Genomic DNA, 15,866 nt, shown 5'->3' with positions numbered 1-15,866 from the left:
ATAAGTATCCCTGAATTTCGTTTCTGTTTAAGACTTGGTACATACTTTTTTATTATTTTATTTTTAAATACCCACAACGCCCCCACCATAATTGTTGGCTGTGTAGCCTACAATTAGCGCACCCTGTTTGAGGGCCTGAAATAAATTATGTTTTAATACTCTGCCTCCAGCTTTCTTAAGATCCAAACATTCCTGGCAAACAATCAATAAATAGGGACCAGATGCCAAGGAATGTGCTGAAGTGCCGCTTTTCCATTTTTAATAGATAAAGATCCAGCAATAAAGACCGCTGTGTAGGTTCCTTTCCGAATCAATATGTGCTTTGTTTTCAGCCAAATGGAAAAAAAAAAATAGACTGTGGTAAATGTGGTTTCGCTCACACAACACATACCGCTGTAAAGTTCAGCAAACATACTGAGGCCTGTGATTTCCAAAACATAACATTTTCACTTTAAATAAATAAATACATAAATGAGCAAACACATGATCAAGGGGTCTTACGGAGAATTCAGGGTGTGAGAGAAACAGACAAAAACAATAGATAAAAAAAGAAAAGAAAAAATATATTATAAAAAACGGTACGGAGCGAAGAATTAAACGTGGAACAAATAACTCCTGACAAGGGGGAAAGAAAAAATGTCTGACCTCACAGAAACATCCCGCGTACTGATACGAGGAAACGCAGCCTGGGATTTAAGCATGGTGCGCAAAGGTATGATGAAACAACGTCAATCAATTTCTGATTATAAATCAGACCAATAGACATAAAATTATAAGCTATGTTTAAATAAAAAACAAACAGTCTGTAACCAGGCCTACACATTTTTCCTATAAACAAGAGATCAAAAACCACAATAAGTAAATAATGTCAAGAATTTCTAGAGTTCTCCAAAGGGTTTGCGCTGTTTCATGCCCGCCCCGTAAGCACAGCATCTGCTCATTTTTTGCACGGCTGCTGATCCTAGCAGCTAAAAAGACGCCGGTCTAGTTTGGCTGGACTTGTTGGGCTTTTAAGTCCGTCTGCGGTCCCAAACCCACACGCACGCCACACAGCCGCACCACCGAGCCCCATCCGTTCATACCCAGCGGCGCCATCGCTCCCCCGGAGGCTACCTTTCTTGTGGCAGGTCTTCAGCAGGTGTCCGGACGGTTTCAAGGGAACGCCGGAGATCTTGGGCCCGGCGTTCCCAAGGCGAGCCTTGCCAAGGGGACTCCCGTTCTGCTCCAGTCGCACCATCTTGGCCGGGGGGCCCTTGGCCTCCCCCATGTTGTTGGGCAGCTCGCAGTTCTCCTTACCCAGGCAGGTCTCACTGAGATGATCCATCATTCTCAGCACCACTGCTCACAGTCACCTGCCGATTCCCAAACAGGGCCACGCATGTCAACCCATCCAGACATCATTTTAAGCAATACGACAGTCCTTAACAAAAAAAATATTAGTTAGATTACTATATAAAAGAATGTCTCCCGTAACACAAGAGTTGTAAGCTGATCGTCAGCCTAAAATCCCACAGCTCCGACTCCAGTGGCCAGAGATCAGTGCTGGGATATTATACTGGTAAGGCATCAAAAAGCTCAACGAGATTAACAGCGCCATGAAAAAGCTCTTACGGCATGAATCGGTCCTTTATTTTCATTTAAAAAAAGCAACTCCGCAAATGACAATACCCATGCAAGCAGAGAAAGTACATGAAGTAAATTACTATTAAAAAAATCAGTTCTATTATGTATTAGTGTTAATGACTAACTCTTCATATAGGCTGATAACCCTATTTGTACTGCAGCTATTCAAAAAGTTGCAAAATACTAAACATTTGTTTAATTTAAAATGTTTTAAAAGCACAGAATCTTTTTTTTTATGTAGAAAATCAAAATACAACGGAAAATCTAAGAGGAAAAGTACCCGTCAGCACATTTCACAGAGGTTTGTCATCCCCACAACTGCGCAAGTTTCACCACTGTTTACCACCACCAAGCTCATCACTTGTGTACAGCCATCCCACAACACACTGCCATGCGGTCAGGACCCAAGGCCATTTGCACAATCAGCGGAAGAACCCGCTCTATTCTTACTCAGTTCTAAAAGATACAGACCTTACATTCTAACCCCTACAGTCAAACAGGAATCTGGCTGCAGTGGTACCGTCCTGTATTCACAGTGTGAGTCATTTAATGTTATTTGAAAGGAAAAAAACGTCGACATGTTTTACTGTATGTGTATAAACACAATGACAAATTAAAGTGAGGGGAAATGGTGGGCAGTTTTTAGAATGAGAAAGTATTGATACAGTCAAGTGTAAGCGAACGGACAGGAGTTAGAAGTCAGAGAGGGTATGTCCGACAAAGATACAGTTAGCCCAACATCCACACAACAGGCAGAGCCTCTCAAGAAACCCACCCTCCTCCCCACCTCCCCAACTGCAGAGTATAAAACTTTTTATGTTGCTCTTGCATGACTGACTGTCATACACACAGTGTGTACTGTGCATACCTTCACCTGGCAGAGTTGGACTTGCAGATCCTTCGTAGCATATTTTACTCGTTTAACTACCAAAAGATACCACACTGTTTTGAAACAAGAAAAGAAAAGGAAAAAAAAAACAAGCCGTTGACTAAGTTGTAAGGTGCAGAGTGTGTGGGTTCTGTATTCATCAGATGCGGCGCCCTGACAGCAGCTGCGGTGTTACTCCAATGCACACAGCAGCAAGCTACGGTCAAATATTAGGCATGACACGACCTACAAAATCCGAGCAGCATTACTGACTGTGCAACTATCGATAATATTACTATCATCATCAACAGCAACAAACTGATAAATTAATCAATTTTACTCGAACGCGGGGTTATATTTACATGTCATATTCCTCAATAGTTCAATGAAAGAGGATGGTAAAGTGCTCGGAAATCGTCACAACAGAAGTGATATTGCAATAAGCTAAAGCCACTGCGCCAATTGAGAAAATGTCCAAGCTGGAGAACACGAAAGTTACATTTTAAAGCCGGGAAGTATTTTGCAATTTTGACGCAAAATTTAGCGACACCAACCTGAAATCGAGTACTTCTGAACTCGAAAGCATATACAGCCGCCCGAGCGAGAAGCGCCTTCTTCAAGTTCGTTTGAAAGAAGAAGAAAAAAAAACTTCAGCGTTTTCTTTCTAGGTCGGTATGACAACAGATGTCAAGTCTTCTCGGGAAATGAATATTCTTTATTTGAAGACCGAAAAGGCGATTCCCCTAAACCACGGAGCGATCGAGCATAAGTGAGAACTTCGGCTTTGCTGAGAAATGGCAACATGGATGAGCGACAGATGCAGACGCATAATGCATATTATAACGAAACCGCTAATTGGCCTCTGTGCCAACGGGCTGCAAACATAAAGCTCGCCATGTTACGAAGTAACCACGACGGGTCACGTCTGAAAGGTGCGTGTATGGGAACTATGCGCATCTCAGACATGCAAACGTTCACACACCTAAGGAGCTATGTGTCGGACGTAAGTGCGGCGACTTCTATGCAGTTCACAGCCTGCAAATCCACTCCCGAAAACAAAACGAAAAAAAACCAAGCCTCATACAAAAGAAACAAACCCTAAGAAATGGAAGTCAACAAAAACACTGAAAAGCTCATCATTTATCAAGCGGTAACCATCTTCCGCAGTCACTTGCATGGTTGTGTAGCTTAGAAAGATCTCCAGCGGTTCGGTACTTCAGCTTCTCTACTGTCCAGGATTGAGAAGGAAAAAAAAACGAAGCGTCTGCCTTTTTATCAAGACGATGTATGATTATTACAGAACAGATGAGAAGGGGAGGGGGAAGTCCGTTTTAGTTTGCCGTTTTGGAAGCAGCATTGACGCGCTGTAAATGCCTGGCAGCTCCCTGCGTTGGGAATGTTTTCTGGCGATTGTGTTTTTGCCCGGACGGCGCTCCTCTGTCGTCCTCCCGTCCCCCTCGCCGCGTCCCCATTAAATTATTAGTTGCATTGACTCATCACTCCCCTCTCCGCTGTTCGCACTGACTGGGCTCTGCTCTTTCTCCTCATTTCGACAGAAAGTAACACCCCGGCCAGCGGATTTTTGCAGCGCATTTCCAATCAGCCAGCACAGCCTCCCATGACGGCCGATCTCCTAGCAAAAAAAAGCGCAAAAGCCCGAGAAATAAAAAGTAAAAAACTGGAAAGAAAGCAGGAGATGCTGCGATTTCCGGCTGTGCGCGCAGGAATTTTTAATCAGCTTGATTAGAGTGAGGCGGCTCTGCATTTATTACTGTACAGCGGGCACGCGCCGCCGAGCAATATTATGCGAATAAAAATAATACAGCATGTGATCCGAGGTATGCAAACGGTAAAAACAACTAGGCGTTTACTGTCGTCAGGGGCTGCATTCAAGAAGAGACAATCCGGTGTGTTCAAAGCAGATTTGGATTGTATTGTTTTACGTCAGTCGTATATTCGATAACCAGCTGATTGTTGAAACACAACACAAAATACAGGCTCTTGGCACTGACTGTGCAGTTCCATATGCCTCAGTATAAAGGGAAACAAATACATTTTTTGTTCTTCAAATTATCTTCTATACAAAATATAGCAGTTGGTAAGTGTGTGCTTCCGGATAATATTATTTGTACAACTTTATCATTTGAACTATGGCCTACTGTGTGTATTTACGCTTCGAAATGTGTGTGGGAGATTGAGAGTGCTTCTGCGATGTGCGAAATTTAATGTTGCTTATTACCCAGCACGCGCCATATGGCAGGCAAAGGACCGCGAGCGAAAGGATATTTATCGTGGGGGAATATGTGGAGTCTGGGAGTTAATAAGAACACAGGCTGCGCGCATAGGCGGGGAGCGGCGATCGCGGGTGACGGGGGCTTGCAGCTCACAACCAAGCTTGGATCCTATTAGCCACAGCTAGCAGATCGAATTTCAACTCTGACGAAGCCTGACCACAACACAAATGACACTGATATCACCCCGTGAAGGGAGAGGCGGGGGGCAGTGGGAGGGGACGATCGGTGCCCAAATCCTCAACAGCAACGCAATACAAGGATGCCGGCAAGGCATACCAAAGTTATAAAAACGTGACATTACCCTTTTATTTTCCATGAGATTCTATACCTGACTCCGATTTCCTACAATGTATAATAAGGGAAAGATTCTCATTCGCTATCCTTAATCTGGATGCGTGAAATTGCTCTTGGGGGAGAATTCTTTATAATACTGGAGTTATTAAACATATGGTTGGATAATCAGCGAAGCTACAACATCAATTTCCACACCAAATGAAACATTAAAGTAATTAGGAAATATACCACGCGATCTCATTCTGAAGCTGGAAATATACAAGTTAAGAGAAACGCAGACGCGCACACCTGAGAAACGCGAACAGTGCATCTGCGAAACCAGGTCACACTAATAAGATTAGGTGAGGTATAAACAGCGCTTCAGATCATGAATCGAAAACATCAAAACAGGAAACCGACAAAACAGGGGAAACATAAAGAAGGAGTGTTAAATTTACCTAACTACATTTTGAAAGGTCTCATGCGTAAGATAAAGCAAACAGTGAAATATAGTCACTTTAAGATTTTGAATGAATGTGACTCTAAAGGAAGTCCATGGCGCGTATCTAATCTAATTTGTTAAACCAAGCAGACAATAGAAACACAAGCATAAGATACTGCTTTCTGAATGTTAGTTGGTACTGAACTGTAAATACAGTTTTCTAGTGCAAGCGAGAGTCCAACGTCGTGACAAAAATGTGACTGGAATAAAAATGAAGAAAAAAGGAATAAGCTTACCATTTATTGACACTGTGCATGGAACAATGAAGGTGGTCCTCACTGCTTCAAAAACAATGCACTGACAAGGAGTTATGAAAGAAGAAAACAGAGTCTTTGAATAACAATTCAAGTCTGTCATTACATAAAACAAACCTCTGTCAAAAATATTTCCACCTTCTTAATATAAAATAAACCATAAGCAAAAACAACCCCCAAAAGTCATATTGGAAAAAAAAACAGATGTAATCTTTTGATCTGTCTTTGTTGAGGCCAACATTATCTGCCGATTAACAAGCGAGAATCAGAATGTGCACAAGACAAGAGCTGTAGCTTTAATCTGTGGCCTTGGGTTGAATGATTTAACCTGCAGGCTAATGACATATTAGACATAATCCACATGTAGTGACAGGGATCTGAAAAGAGAAGATTGTTACTCTAAACTAACACCTGTTAGCAAAATTGGAACTCTGAGGAAAAGACTTGCGGAGATACACATTTAGTAAAACTACTGTCAATCAAATATTGTGTTTAGCTGCTACTATACCGGAATGCGTGCTACGTTAAAACAAAAATAACGATAATTAATTGTTAACTACTAAATGTCGTCCCTAATCTTCCTATTGGGGAATGTCAGATTATCAGATATATCAAATATCTAACAAAAATATATAACACAATGCGACTTGTAAACATTTTTTGCTTCTAGCGTCGCTCTTTATTACTGCTCTTATAGATTCTCTTTATAGATCTTGTGGTTTGAAAGCAAAGCAACAAAGTCACACCCAATTCCAGTCATTTTTATATACGCTATTTGCGAATATGTGAATAGCAGACAGCTACTTTACCTGTATGCATTTGTCTGTTTATTTATTTGATATTTTTTTCTGTTGAGTATGCTAGGTAAGAGTACCAGGTCAGTGTTGGTTAAATGCCGTAACTTGCAAAACATCGACAAAGCCTTACTGTCACGATTTACCCGCTGAGGCTCATCTCATATTTCTGTGTATTTTATGTGTAGCTAATGTCCATTAGGGTGGAAAGGTTAGAATGGAGAGGTTGCAGGATGGCAAATGGAGCGACAGCCGTGCTCAGTGCTGCCACCTACTGCTCCAGTGATCGATGACAAAGATGTGCATGTGGGTATATAGTGTTAGAGTCTAACACTGGAAGACGTCAAACCTACACAGCCTTCCAGTGCATTTAGTTGATTTCTGAGTCCTATTTAGTGGGACTGCTTGTGTTCATGTTGTTAATTTGTACACTGCGTGTCACTTGTTATATTGCTTAAAAAAAATGCAGTAAGTAAACAGAGGCCCTGAGGTAGTAAGTGTTACCCACCACATTAAGCCAATTGTTAGGATTAATAGATGATAAATGTGCATGCAATACCCCATAGCCACTGCTTGTACTTCAGATTTGAATTTTAGTTTTGATGTTTACCTATATGGTAAAAGTTAGTCTTGTACTATGGTACAGCAAGATGCTTAAAGAAACATTAGGGAATATGGAATATTAGGGAATATGGAATGAAATGTGGTTTGGAAGTTGTAAAATCACGATTTAAGGAGACACATTTCACATTATTAAGGAATAAAAAGTTAAAGCACTTGCATTTATTGTGCATGGCTACAAAATGAGGGAAGTATAAACTATAAATTAACTCTATGTTTTGTTGAAAAAATGCCATAAAACTCAAATATGTATGTGTACAAGGGGCATTTATATATATATATATATATATATATATATATATATATATATATATATATATATATATATAGTATAATGACTGCTGAAGTGAGAAAGCAGCAGTATACTGTTTGACTACTATGTGACTTAGATGTGATAAGAACATTGCATACGCTGATCCGTACCTGAGTTACACACTGCAGAAGCAGTTTGCATAAACACCTCTGAGGCATACAGGCAGTCTTAAACGTTTCTGCGTCACCAAGAGCCATTTGAGATGCACATTTCTCGAGACTGAAGCATCAACATTCACAAAGCAAGTCAGATAGTAAAGGTTTCTTTATGAAGTCGAACCGTTATTATCACCGTTGGAATAGTCACGTTTGTAATGGGTGGAGAGATTCCTCACAAAGTCAGTTGAATTAAAAGAAGTGGAGCATCGTCACATGTGTCACCTGGGAGGGTAAACTGTCCTGAATTTTGGCAAATGTTTTACTTCTCAGTCAACGTTTGTGTTTTGACTTGACCTCCATTCATACCAAGAAAGCAGCGGATTTTGTACGCGTTGCCTAAAACACTAACATTTATGTTTACATATTTTGCAGCCACTTTTGTCGAAAGCGACGTACAGTGCAGCCACGTGTAATAAATCATATTGTAGTACTCAAAGAGAACGGCATAAAACTGGTCAAATATATCTACGAAATGTCAAGCGTCGTTGTGTTTGCCAGTAAACGGAAACAATGAACGGTGAACTCTGCCCCTCGGCTAACATCTACCACGGAGGGCTTTTAGCGGCTGTTTCATGGATACGCTGCGGAGGTGTTTGCCGATACAGTGCTGGCACTGTACTGGGAGGCGTAAATAAGCAGGAGTTCTTTGCAGTTATGGGTTACAGCAGGTAGCGTTTTCCTTACAGACCGGAACTCGTGCTTACGACAGCCGCCTCTATCTGCAGGCAAGTGATGTGCACGATAGAGTCGCATGCCTGCGGTTTTCCGGATGCGAGAAGACGGCTGCTCTTCTGCAGCACGCTTGCGCTCGTACTCTGAAAACGCAGGAGCGACTCCGAAGACCCTCGCCTCGATGACGCCCAAACTGAGGGACAAACAGAAAGTCTATCTCCCTTATTTTCTCGCCGAGATCTCATGTAATTAACGGTGTAAAACGAATTCTCTGTCACTGTCTTTCATGTGCGTTTCATTTTTTTCCCCTCTGGTTTTTATTTAATTACAGAACGTTTAGCCGCAAAAGAATCAACAAACATCAGTTTCAGCATCCAGAAAATTACTGTTCTGCCACTGGTGCGGCCTCTGTATCGCATGATTGAATAATTAGGGCTGTAATCACTACCTCGTGGGTTGTATCGTATCAGTAATTAATACTGTTAGAAGGACAAGGTCAGGTGTCGCTAGAAGAGCCTCTGAAGAATTCTTTGACCCCTGCTTTGTTGTTTAAATGCAAGCAAAAAAAAAAAAAATCTGCTGTATCTCCACTCTGTCAGCCGTGACCACGGCAACGACAGAGAGCTGGTGACCTGACCAGAAGGACGACTCACCTCTTGTTAAGTACCATGCTAATGCAGGCAAGGGTGACTCTGCATTTCAGAGGCCACGACTCGGCACAGAGGTGGCGTGCGCGGTGCGGTGTCCCACTCGGAACGAGAGAGGCCAGCTGCTCCTCTGTACAGAACAGCATGAAAGATGTTCATTGGATCGCAAGATGCTTCCTGGAAGCTTGGCGACAATGTGCGTAAGCAAAAGAACTTCATCGTCCCCTTTTTTATTCCTCGCTGGGCTTTCAAGGGAAACGCTCAAGCCGTGAATCACTCCGTATATGACAGAGTAACAGGACACCAACCAATAGCGTCTTAAGGTTCCTTAAATCCTTTCTCTACATTTGCATCAGTGATATTTAACGCAAAAATGCCTTTAAATCCTCACAGATACACTACCTACGGCTACACTTTAGGGTTTGCAAAATGTATCCATTCTGAGTGCTATCTTGCGTTTGATAATAGACAGATCACTGTAGGGTTAGCGAAGAGAGACTGCACTCAAAAGTAATTCACATCACTCGATCTAAACAGAGGTGGCCGGAGGGGTAGGAGGTAAATAGAGACTTAGCAACAATGAAAGAATGAACGAAAAAGAATTCACCCGTTCCCAAAAGACCTTGCGATGGAAACGTTCAAAGTAGTAAACGTTAGTTCCATTGCACATTAGAAGATATTCATCATGCACTAGAACATATATCAACTGCTAAGTGTTCCTCTTCAATGAAATGAAGAGATTTATAAAGGCCTGGATAATTGTAGTGAGTAGAGATGAGGGGTGTGTGTGTGTGTGTGTGAGTGTGATTATATTTATATTACATTATGGGGACTAAATGTTCCTCACAATGTAATAAAAGCCTGTTATTTCGACATTGCGGGGGTCCAAAAAGCTAAAAATGCCAAAAGTCTCGTATTTAGTTTGGTCACTAATGGTTAAGGTTAGGGCTGGGTAGGTTAAGGTTAGGGCTGGGTAGGTTAAGGTTAGGGCTGAGTAGGTTAAGGTCGCCATGTTGGTATTAGAGTTTTCCCCATAGAAATGAATGGAGAGTCCCCACAAAGATATAATTACAAACCTGTGTGTGTGTGTCTGAAGCATATGCACACAAGCTTCATAAAGAGTGACGATGAGCGACAAAGGCGGACAGCTGTTTAAATCGTTTTATTGGAACATGTGGGCGGGAATTACAAACTGATCGCAGAAAGTGAGCCCTGGGATGCAGAGCGGGCTGAAACATCGCGTTCCCGCCGTCTCTCGGTGACAGAACCAGCCATCGGGGGGCGGGGGGGGGGGGGGGGGACCTCCACACTTCTAATAGTGGCAACCGTAGAATAAAGAATGATATACTTCTAAAAGATGAATGGTGCAGACTTAAAAACATTTCAATTCCAGGAGGTTAAATCTGTACAGAAAGTCATCCCAATTTATTTTTCATTGCATTTTTCATCCTTAAACAACTGGATGGGATAAATGCTATTCAGCTTCCACATCGACTTCCCGTAACAAAATTTACATGACATTCTTAATTATAGTATTTAACTTCATGAATATGAATTTTTCTACAGACTCTGCTGTGCATGTATTCTGTATGAAAACTTGCTCTTCAAACGCAAAGGAACTGCATTATTTAGATCCAGTGTGACATTAAGCAGAACAGCACACTTGTCAATGCATAAAAATATTCCAAAGTGATTGCAAAATATTTATATTTAACCTGGTGATTAAGCAGTGAGGGCAAAACTGTATAGAGAGGCCTATGGAGGTACGTATGTAATCTCCAGGTCTGTTACGTATTTGACTCAGAACCTAGGAATGCACAAGCGATACCCGAAAAGAAACGCTCACTTTAAAACCGGTTTCAGCTTGCCATGAAAAACCTCCTGATCATTTTTGGGTTTGTTGGTTCCCCCTCTATTAGGAATCATAACAGGACTGAAGGCGAATCTGCTCACAGCTGCACATTAAAAGGGAGACAGGTCTCCTATTTACTGGCGACAGCCAAATAAACACATTCACCGGGAGTTAAAGAGGTATTTACACGACTCCTGCTGTACGTCAGCTATAATTTCACTGTCCGCCGAGGTGTTGACTCTGTGAGCGGTGAAAGGGGGGGGGGGGGCGCCGGTTTCACTTTGGCTTATCGGCCCGCACTCTTTAATTGGGAACAAAGGCGGGGGCTTTTCAAAGTGGCGACACAGAGCTACTCTTCATTCTGGGAGTCTGCGGAATCGCAAATTCCGTCGGGGTTCACGTCAGACCCCAGAGCGGAGCCGTCACCCCTGGATAAATTAATGTAAACTTTCAGCAGCGTTCTCATCTTCCTAACAGGATAATTAAATATTCCAACGATCAGTGTCAGCCAAATAGCTAGGTATGTAATTTGTATGCTCTTATCATTAAGGGAAGAGCTAGGGATGAAGGTTTCTGCTTAATGAGTATATACGGTGGCATATTATGGGGTGTACGTGTTTGTATGTCTGCAGAAAACTTTCACAAAAAAGGACATGGGGGGGGTGGAGATAAAGGGTGGCTTCAAAGATCAGGTGGAAAAATCTGGATTTTCTGGTCACACATTGCTAGCAGTGAACTACGTGAAGTCGAATATATTTTTTCAAAAGCCAGCGGTGGAGACAAGAAGTGTGGATCTATTCCTTGTGCCGTAGTAAGTTGATTTTGATAAGAAGTTTCTACTCCTGCGCCAAAAATCATTGGTGTGCTGTACCGTCTAATTGGTCTCCGAGGGTCAGGACGTGTGAATGTTGTTTTCCCTTCCCTCCTCCACCTCAAGCGCATTTTTACAGGCATTTCTGAGGCTTTATCTATCCATCCTTTTCCTTTCCACCGCTGTCGGTTATAAGCACATATGAAGGTATAGACCTAGAAGCGGTAAAACCTCTATGGTTTAATGCCCAGCAGCATCAGAGTGGCTGCAGCAATGCTGCTGTACCACTGCCTTCACCTCCCGTGAGACCCATCTGACGAATTAAGTGCCAATTAAGCATGAATGTGATGCAAAAGCACGAGCAGGAAGAATGAGGCAAAGATCACCTGGGTGTTTCTGTCAGTCCCGGGAAGCTGTCTGTTCCCCTGCAATTACTGACAATAACTAGAAGGGTAGGGCTTTCAGTTCTGCCCCCCGAAAAGACCAACCTGAACTCAATTGTACCTAATTAGGGGCTGCAAGTGAAGAAGAAATGTTCTGTATTCCAACCTCTCCTCACGCCGGACGTAACGTGGGATTGTGTCCTGAGGACAATTATTAAACGCTTTATATGAAAAGTCATGTAGTTACCACACTTAAATTTACATTATCATCTAGAACAGCTTTTTTTCCCCCAACTAAATTCCTTTCCAGTAAGTGCACAGATTGCACATGCTCCCCTTATTTTTATACAAGAAAATAATGTTGCATGTCCTCTGCACAGATTTACCTGCTTACAAGCCTTGGATTCCGTATTAAATCTGTAGCTTATGTCTCCCCATTAATATTTGACACACTATTGATTTTTTTTATTATTTTTTGCAACGAACTTTGGCAATAACGTGTTGTGACGTAATAAAAAGTGCAACAGCAATACTGCAGTGGGAAAGATCGTGTCCAAACTGTCTTTGATCTTCAACAGCAAGTACAAGAAGCGCCATGGTTTCCTAATGAGAAGAGAACTCTGCTTATTCCCGTGTAACATCACACTCACCAAATTAATAGTGTTTGTATTTACGCAGATTAAATCGGACGTGCAAACCACCTGTAAACTCCTGCTACATTAAAAAAAAACCCTTAGTGCATTTTTTGTGGATGTTAACTTAGTTAGACAGTTAGTTAAAAAAACACACATAGGACAAGACATTTAGTGTGGTCTTATAACAAAAAGAGATATTATGCAACTTGAAGGCATACACAGCTGTGATGAAAACTGCATTGAATATCAGCACTACAGTTTTTTTTGAGTCCTATATAATAGAAAATTTAGACACTCTTCAATGAACTAAATATCCATATTACACAGTATTTCAATTCAAAATACTGTATTGTAAGAATAATTAAGCAAAAATACAACTATTTGATGGTCGATTTCCTTAAACGTTAGATTTAATGTGACAAGTGAATCTGCATCATGTGGACTTTTTTGCAAAGGAACCGTTTACATTTTGTTTTCTTTTTCATTTGTTGATTATTTGCCTTTTACAGATGATGCTATTTGACTGGTCGTATAATACATTTTTAAAAAAATAATAAAGTTTTTTGTGCCATGAAGCATTAAGACGAGCCACTAATTCAAACAGCGGTTGATGAAATAGCAGATAGTGAATCTGGAAACCACAAATGACTTAACACCCTCGTAATCCCAGAACAGTAGAGTGCAACTTCCCAACAATGACCTAAGCACTGTTACCATTCTTACTCAAGATAGAACCTTTTACATTTGAGAAGCTTCTGCTAGTGGAAAATAACACAGCAACGCGTTAATTTCACTACATAATCAACTCCTCAGACCCTTCACCGGCCCTTTTCTCCCTTCTGTCAAGCAGCACAGAAACAGCAGACACGGTCACATCGTTTGGAAACAGTTTTTACCCATAAATGCATTCTAAGTTCTGCATTTTTTTTTATGGTTCAGTGATGTTTATTGTTGTATTTATTATCGTCCGTGCTGTTCTTCTTGTCGTTATTGTCTGCTGTTTATTCTTATTCTTTGTTATGTGTTCTGTAGGAGGTATCTCACTGTAATGAACACATAAGGCGAAAAATAAACGACTTTTTGTAGACAGATTACCTGTGTGCCCTCGAACCGTGGGACTACTCAACACGTGATTGTGTGTTTTTGTCAGCCTGTCTCATGCGGTCCCTTTATAAATGTGTTTCACAATGCAGCAATTACCCTGATTAAAATTAAACCACGCTGACCACGCTGCGAATCTAGAAACGTGGGTGTAGTTCAATTACAACAGATTTTCCACCAAAAAAGGCTTTAAGAGGTTTAAATTAAGGTTAATGCAACCTCCAAGAGTATTATAGAGAATAAGGAGCAATAGTTTCTTGTCTATAACATCACTCCAGAGTAACACTCGCACCATACTATACCGTCAAAATGAACGTTTTTAAGGCTGCGCTGTGCCCCGTCTATTTCCGCTGTTCACCTTTCAGTCTGTACACCCCAAGCCCTGCAGCCTCTTTTCGTGGTAACTTCACTACGGAACGCACATTACATCCAGATCAAGTACAATGATGTATGTAACTGTAGGTTCGTAGCAATGTGCAGCATGTCATACGATCACTTGCTACGTTACGTAACTTTAGAATATTTGAGTCATTTCGTATTTGCATTAGAGCAAATGCTCATTTTGGTCAACGGCAAACAACCTGCAACCTGAGTCTGAAAAAAGTCGTCACCTGGTACTTCTTGTCCTCCACATTATTATTATTATTATTATTATTATTATTAATAATAATAATAATAATAATAATACAACTACGACTACTACTACTACTACTACGACAAGTTAAGCATGACTCTGGAATCCCCAGCATGATACAACAAAGTTGATAAAGTATAACATTACAAAGTATAACGCACGAGAAACACGCATTGCAGCTCTTAAAGTTTGACGTTTCCGGCTTTAAATAGGAAACGTTTATCTCTTAATACATCTTTCGATCAGCAATCAGCCCATTAAACCCGAGCGTTTTATTTACCAAGCATCTGAACCTTTGAATTTATGCATCAAATTGCAGTATTTTAACCGTAAAAGCGGACACGGTAAGTAGGCAGCGTTTTAAAGGAGACCCAGGCTGACAGCAGCTGTCAAATGTGACGCGTCGAGAAACAAAACAAACAAAAAAACAAGCGTCAAAATCTTACAATACCTTCAAAGTTAGAAGACACCGTGAGACCTCCTGTTTTCCATTAAAATGTAAGAAATCGTGCTGGCTGTGTCCCACCTTGAGAGATCCAATACAGAGGGAGTCCTCGCAGGCAGTGTGGGCGCCGCAGCTGCGCAGGGTGCCGTACTTCAGAATGACTAGATTGAGCGAAAGTGCGCCGAGCTCGGATTGGGAAGCGGGGTAGAGGCGCAGGAGGAGGGCCCTTCGGAGGGGTGTCAGGTAAGCCAGCCGCCCCTCCCCGTCTCTGATGCTCAGATCGATGATTTGTCAGCTCCATCTCCAGACCCACTTGGGGCGTCTTACGGCGCTCCGCTTTCCTCTCGTTCCCCGGGGAGTCTGGCAGCGAGCAGAGGAGCGGACTGCAGGAGAGCGCTCACACTCATCAATTATCATATTTACACACCACATGTTTATATGCCAAGTAAGGGGCTTGATGGAATAAGTCGAGGTTAAGGTCTGCGGTGCCAAGGGTTTTAGGCGCGTGAGAGAGTATATATATATATATATATATATATATATATATATATATATATATATATATATATATATATTGTCCTTTTAATAGCCTGAATAACGGTCGGAGCGCATACTGTTTCCGACAAACAAAAAAGTAAATAAAGTAAATTCCACCGTGTGTCTGCCCAACCGCAATTGTTTGTAAGCACTTGTGATATTATTAAAAGAAAGTTTTTCTTCATCTTCATTTCGATTGTCTGCTTTTTACCTGTCCCCAATCACAGCTATTATTGCGGTTCATTAAAGAAGGCTAGTATAATAGTTGTTAGTTGTTAATATAACGGCGCTTAAATCAACTGCAAGGTCGTTTTTTGTGCGGACCGATACGTGATAAAGGCTACTGGGGAACGTAATACTGAAATACCAAAAAGAAAAATCGGAATTATAGTTCCAGGGTTAAGTGCATTAAAATGACATTTAGTGATAAAATAAGATTATTCTTTTGT

The 15,866-nt window shown here is 41.4% G+C and overlaps 1 protein-coding gene across 8 annotated transcripts in view; it reads right to left on the bottom strand.

The window, feature by feature from the left end:
- Window positions 1–15,070, bottom strand: part of LOC125749234 (DNA-binding protein SATB1) — a 43,061-nt gene extending 27,991 nt beyond the window's left edge. For 4 of the 8 annotated variants that reach the window (XM_049026285.1, XM_049026292.1, XM_049026291.1 and 1 more), the window contains exons 1-2: window positions 14,887–15,070; window positions 1,114–1,352 (exon numbers count right to left, since the gene is read on the bottom strand). In XM_049026285.1, the coding sequence (XP_048882242.1) occupies window positions 1,114–1,327 (214 nt within the window). In that variant the 5' untranslated portion in view covers window positions 1,328–1,352; window positions 14,887–15,070. Of the gene's footprint in view, window positions 1–1,113; window positions 1,353–2,491; window positions 2,566–3,045; window positions 4,946–5,796; window positions 5,858–14,886 lie in introns of those variants that run through there. The other 4 variants (XM_049026286.1, XM_049026289.1, XM_049026290.1 and 1 more) reach the window with 4 other exon arrangements.
- Between the last annotated feature and the right edge of the window lie 796 nt (window positions 15,071–15,866).

Source organism: Brienomyrus brachyistius, chromosome 9 (assembly GCF_023856365.1).
Source record: "Brienomyrus brachyistius isolate T26 chromosome 9, BBRACH_0.4, whole genome shotgun sequence".
Taxonomy (NCBI): domain Eukaryota; kingdom Metazoa; phylum Chordata; class Actinopteri; order Osteoglossiformes; family Mormyridae; genus Brienomyrus; species Brienomyrus brachyistius.
The sequence above is the reverse complement of the archived record's forward strand: the minus strand, read 5'-3'. Positions and strand labels throughout refer to the sequence as shown.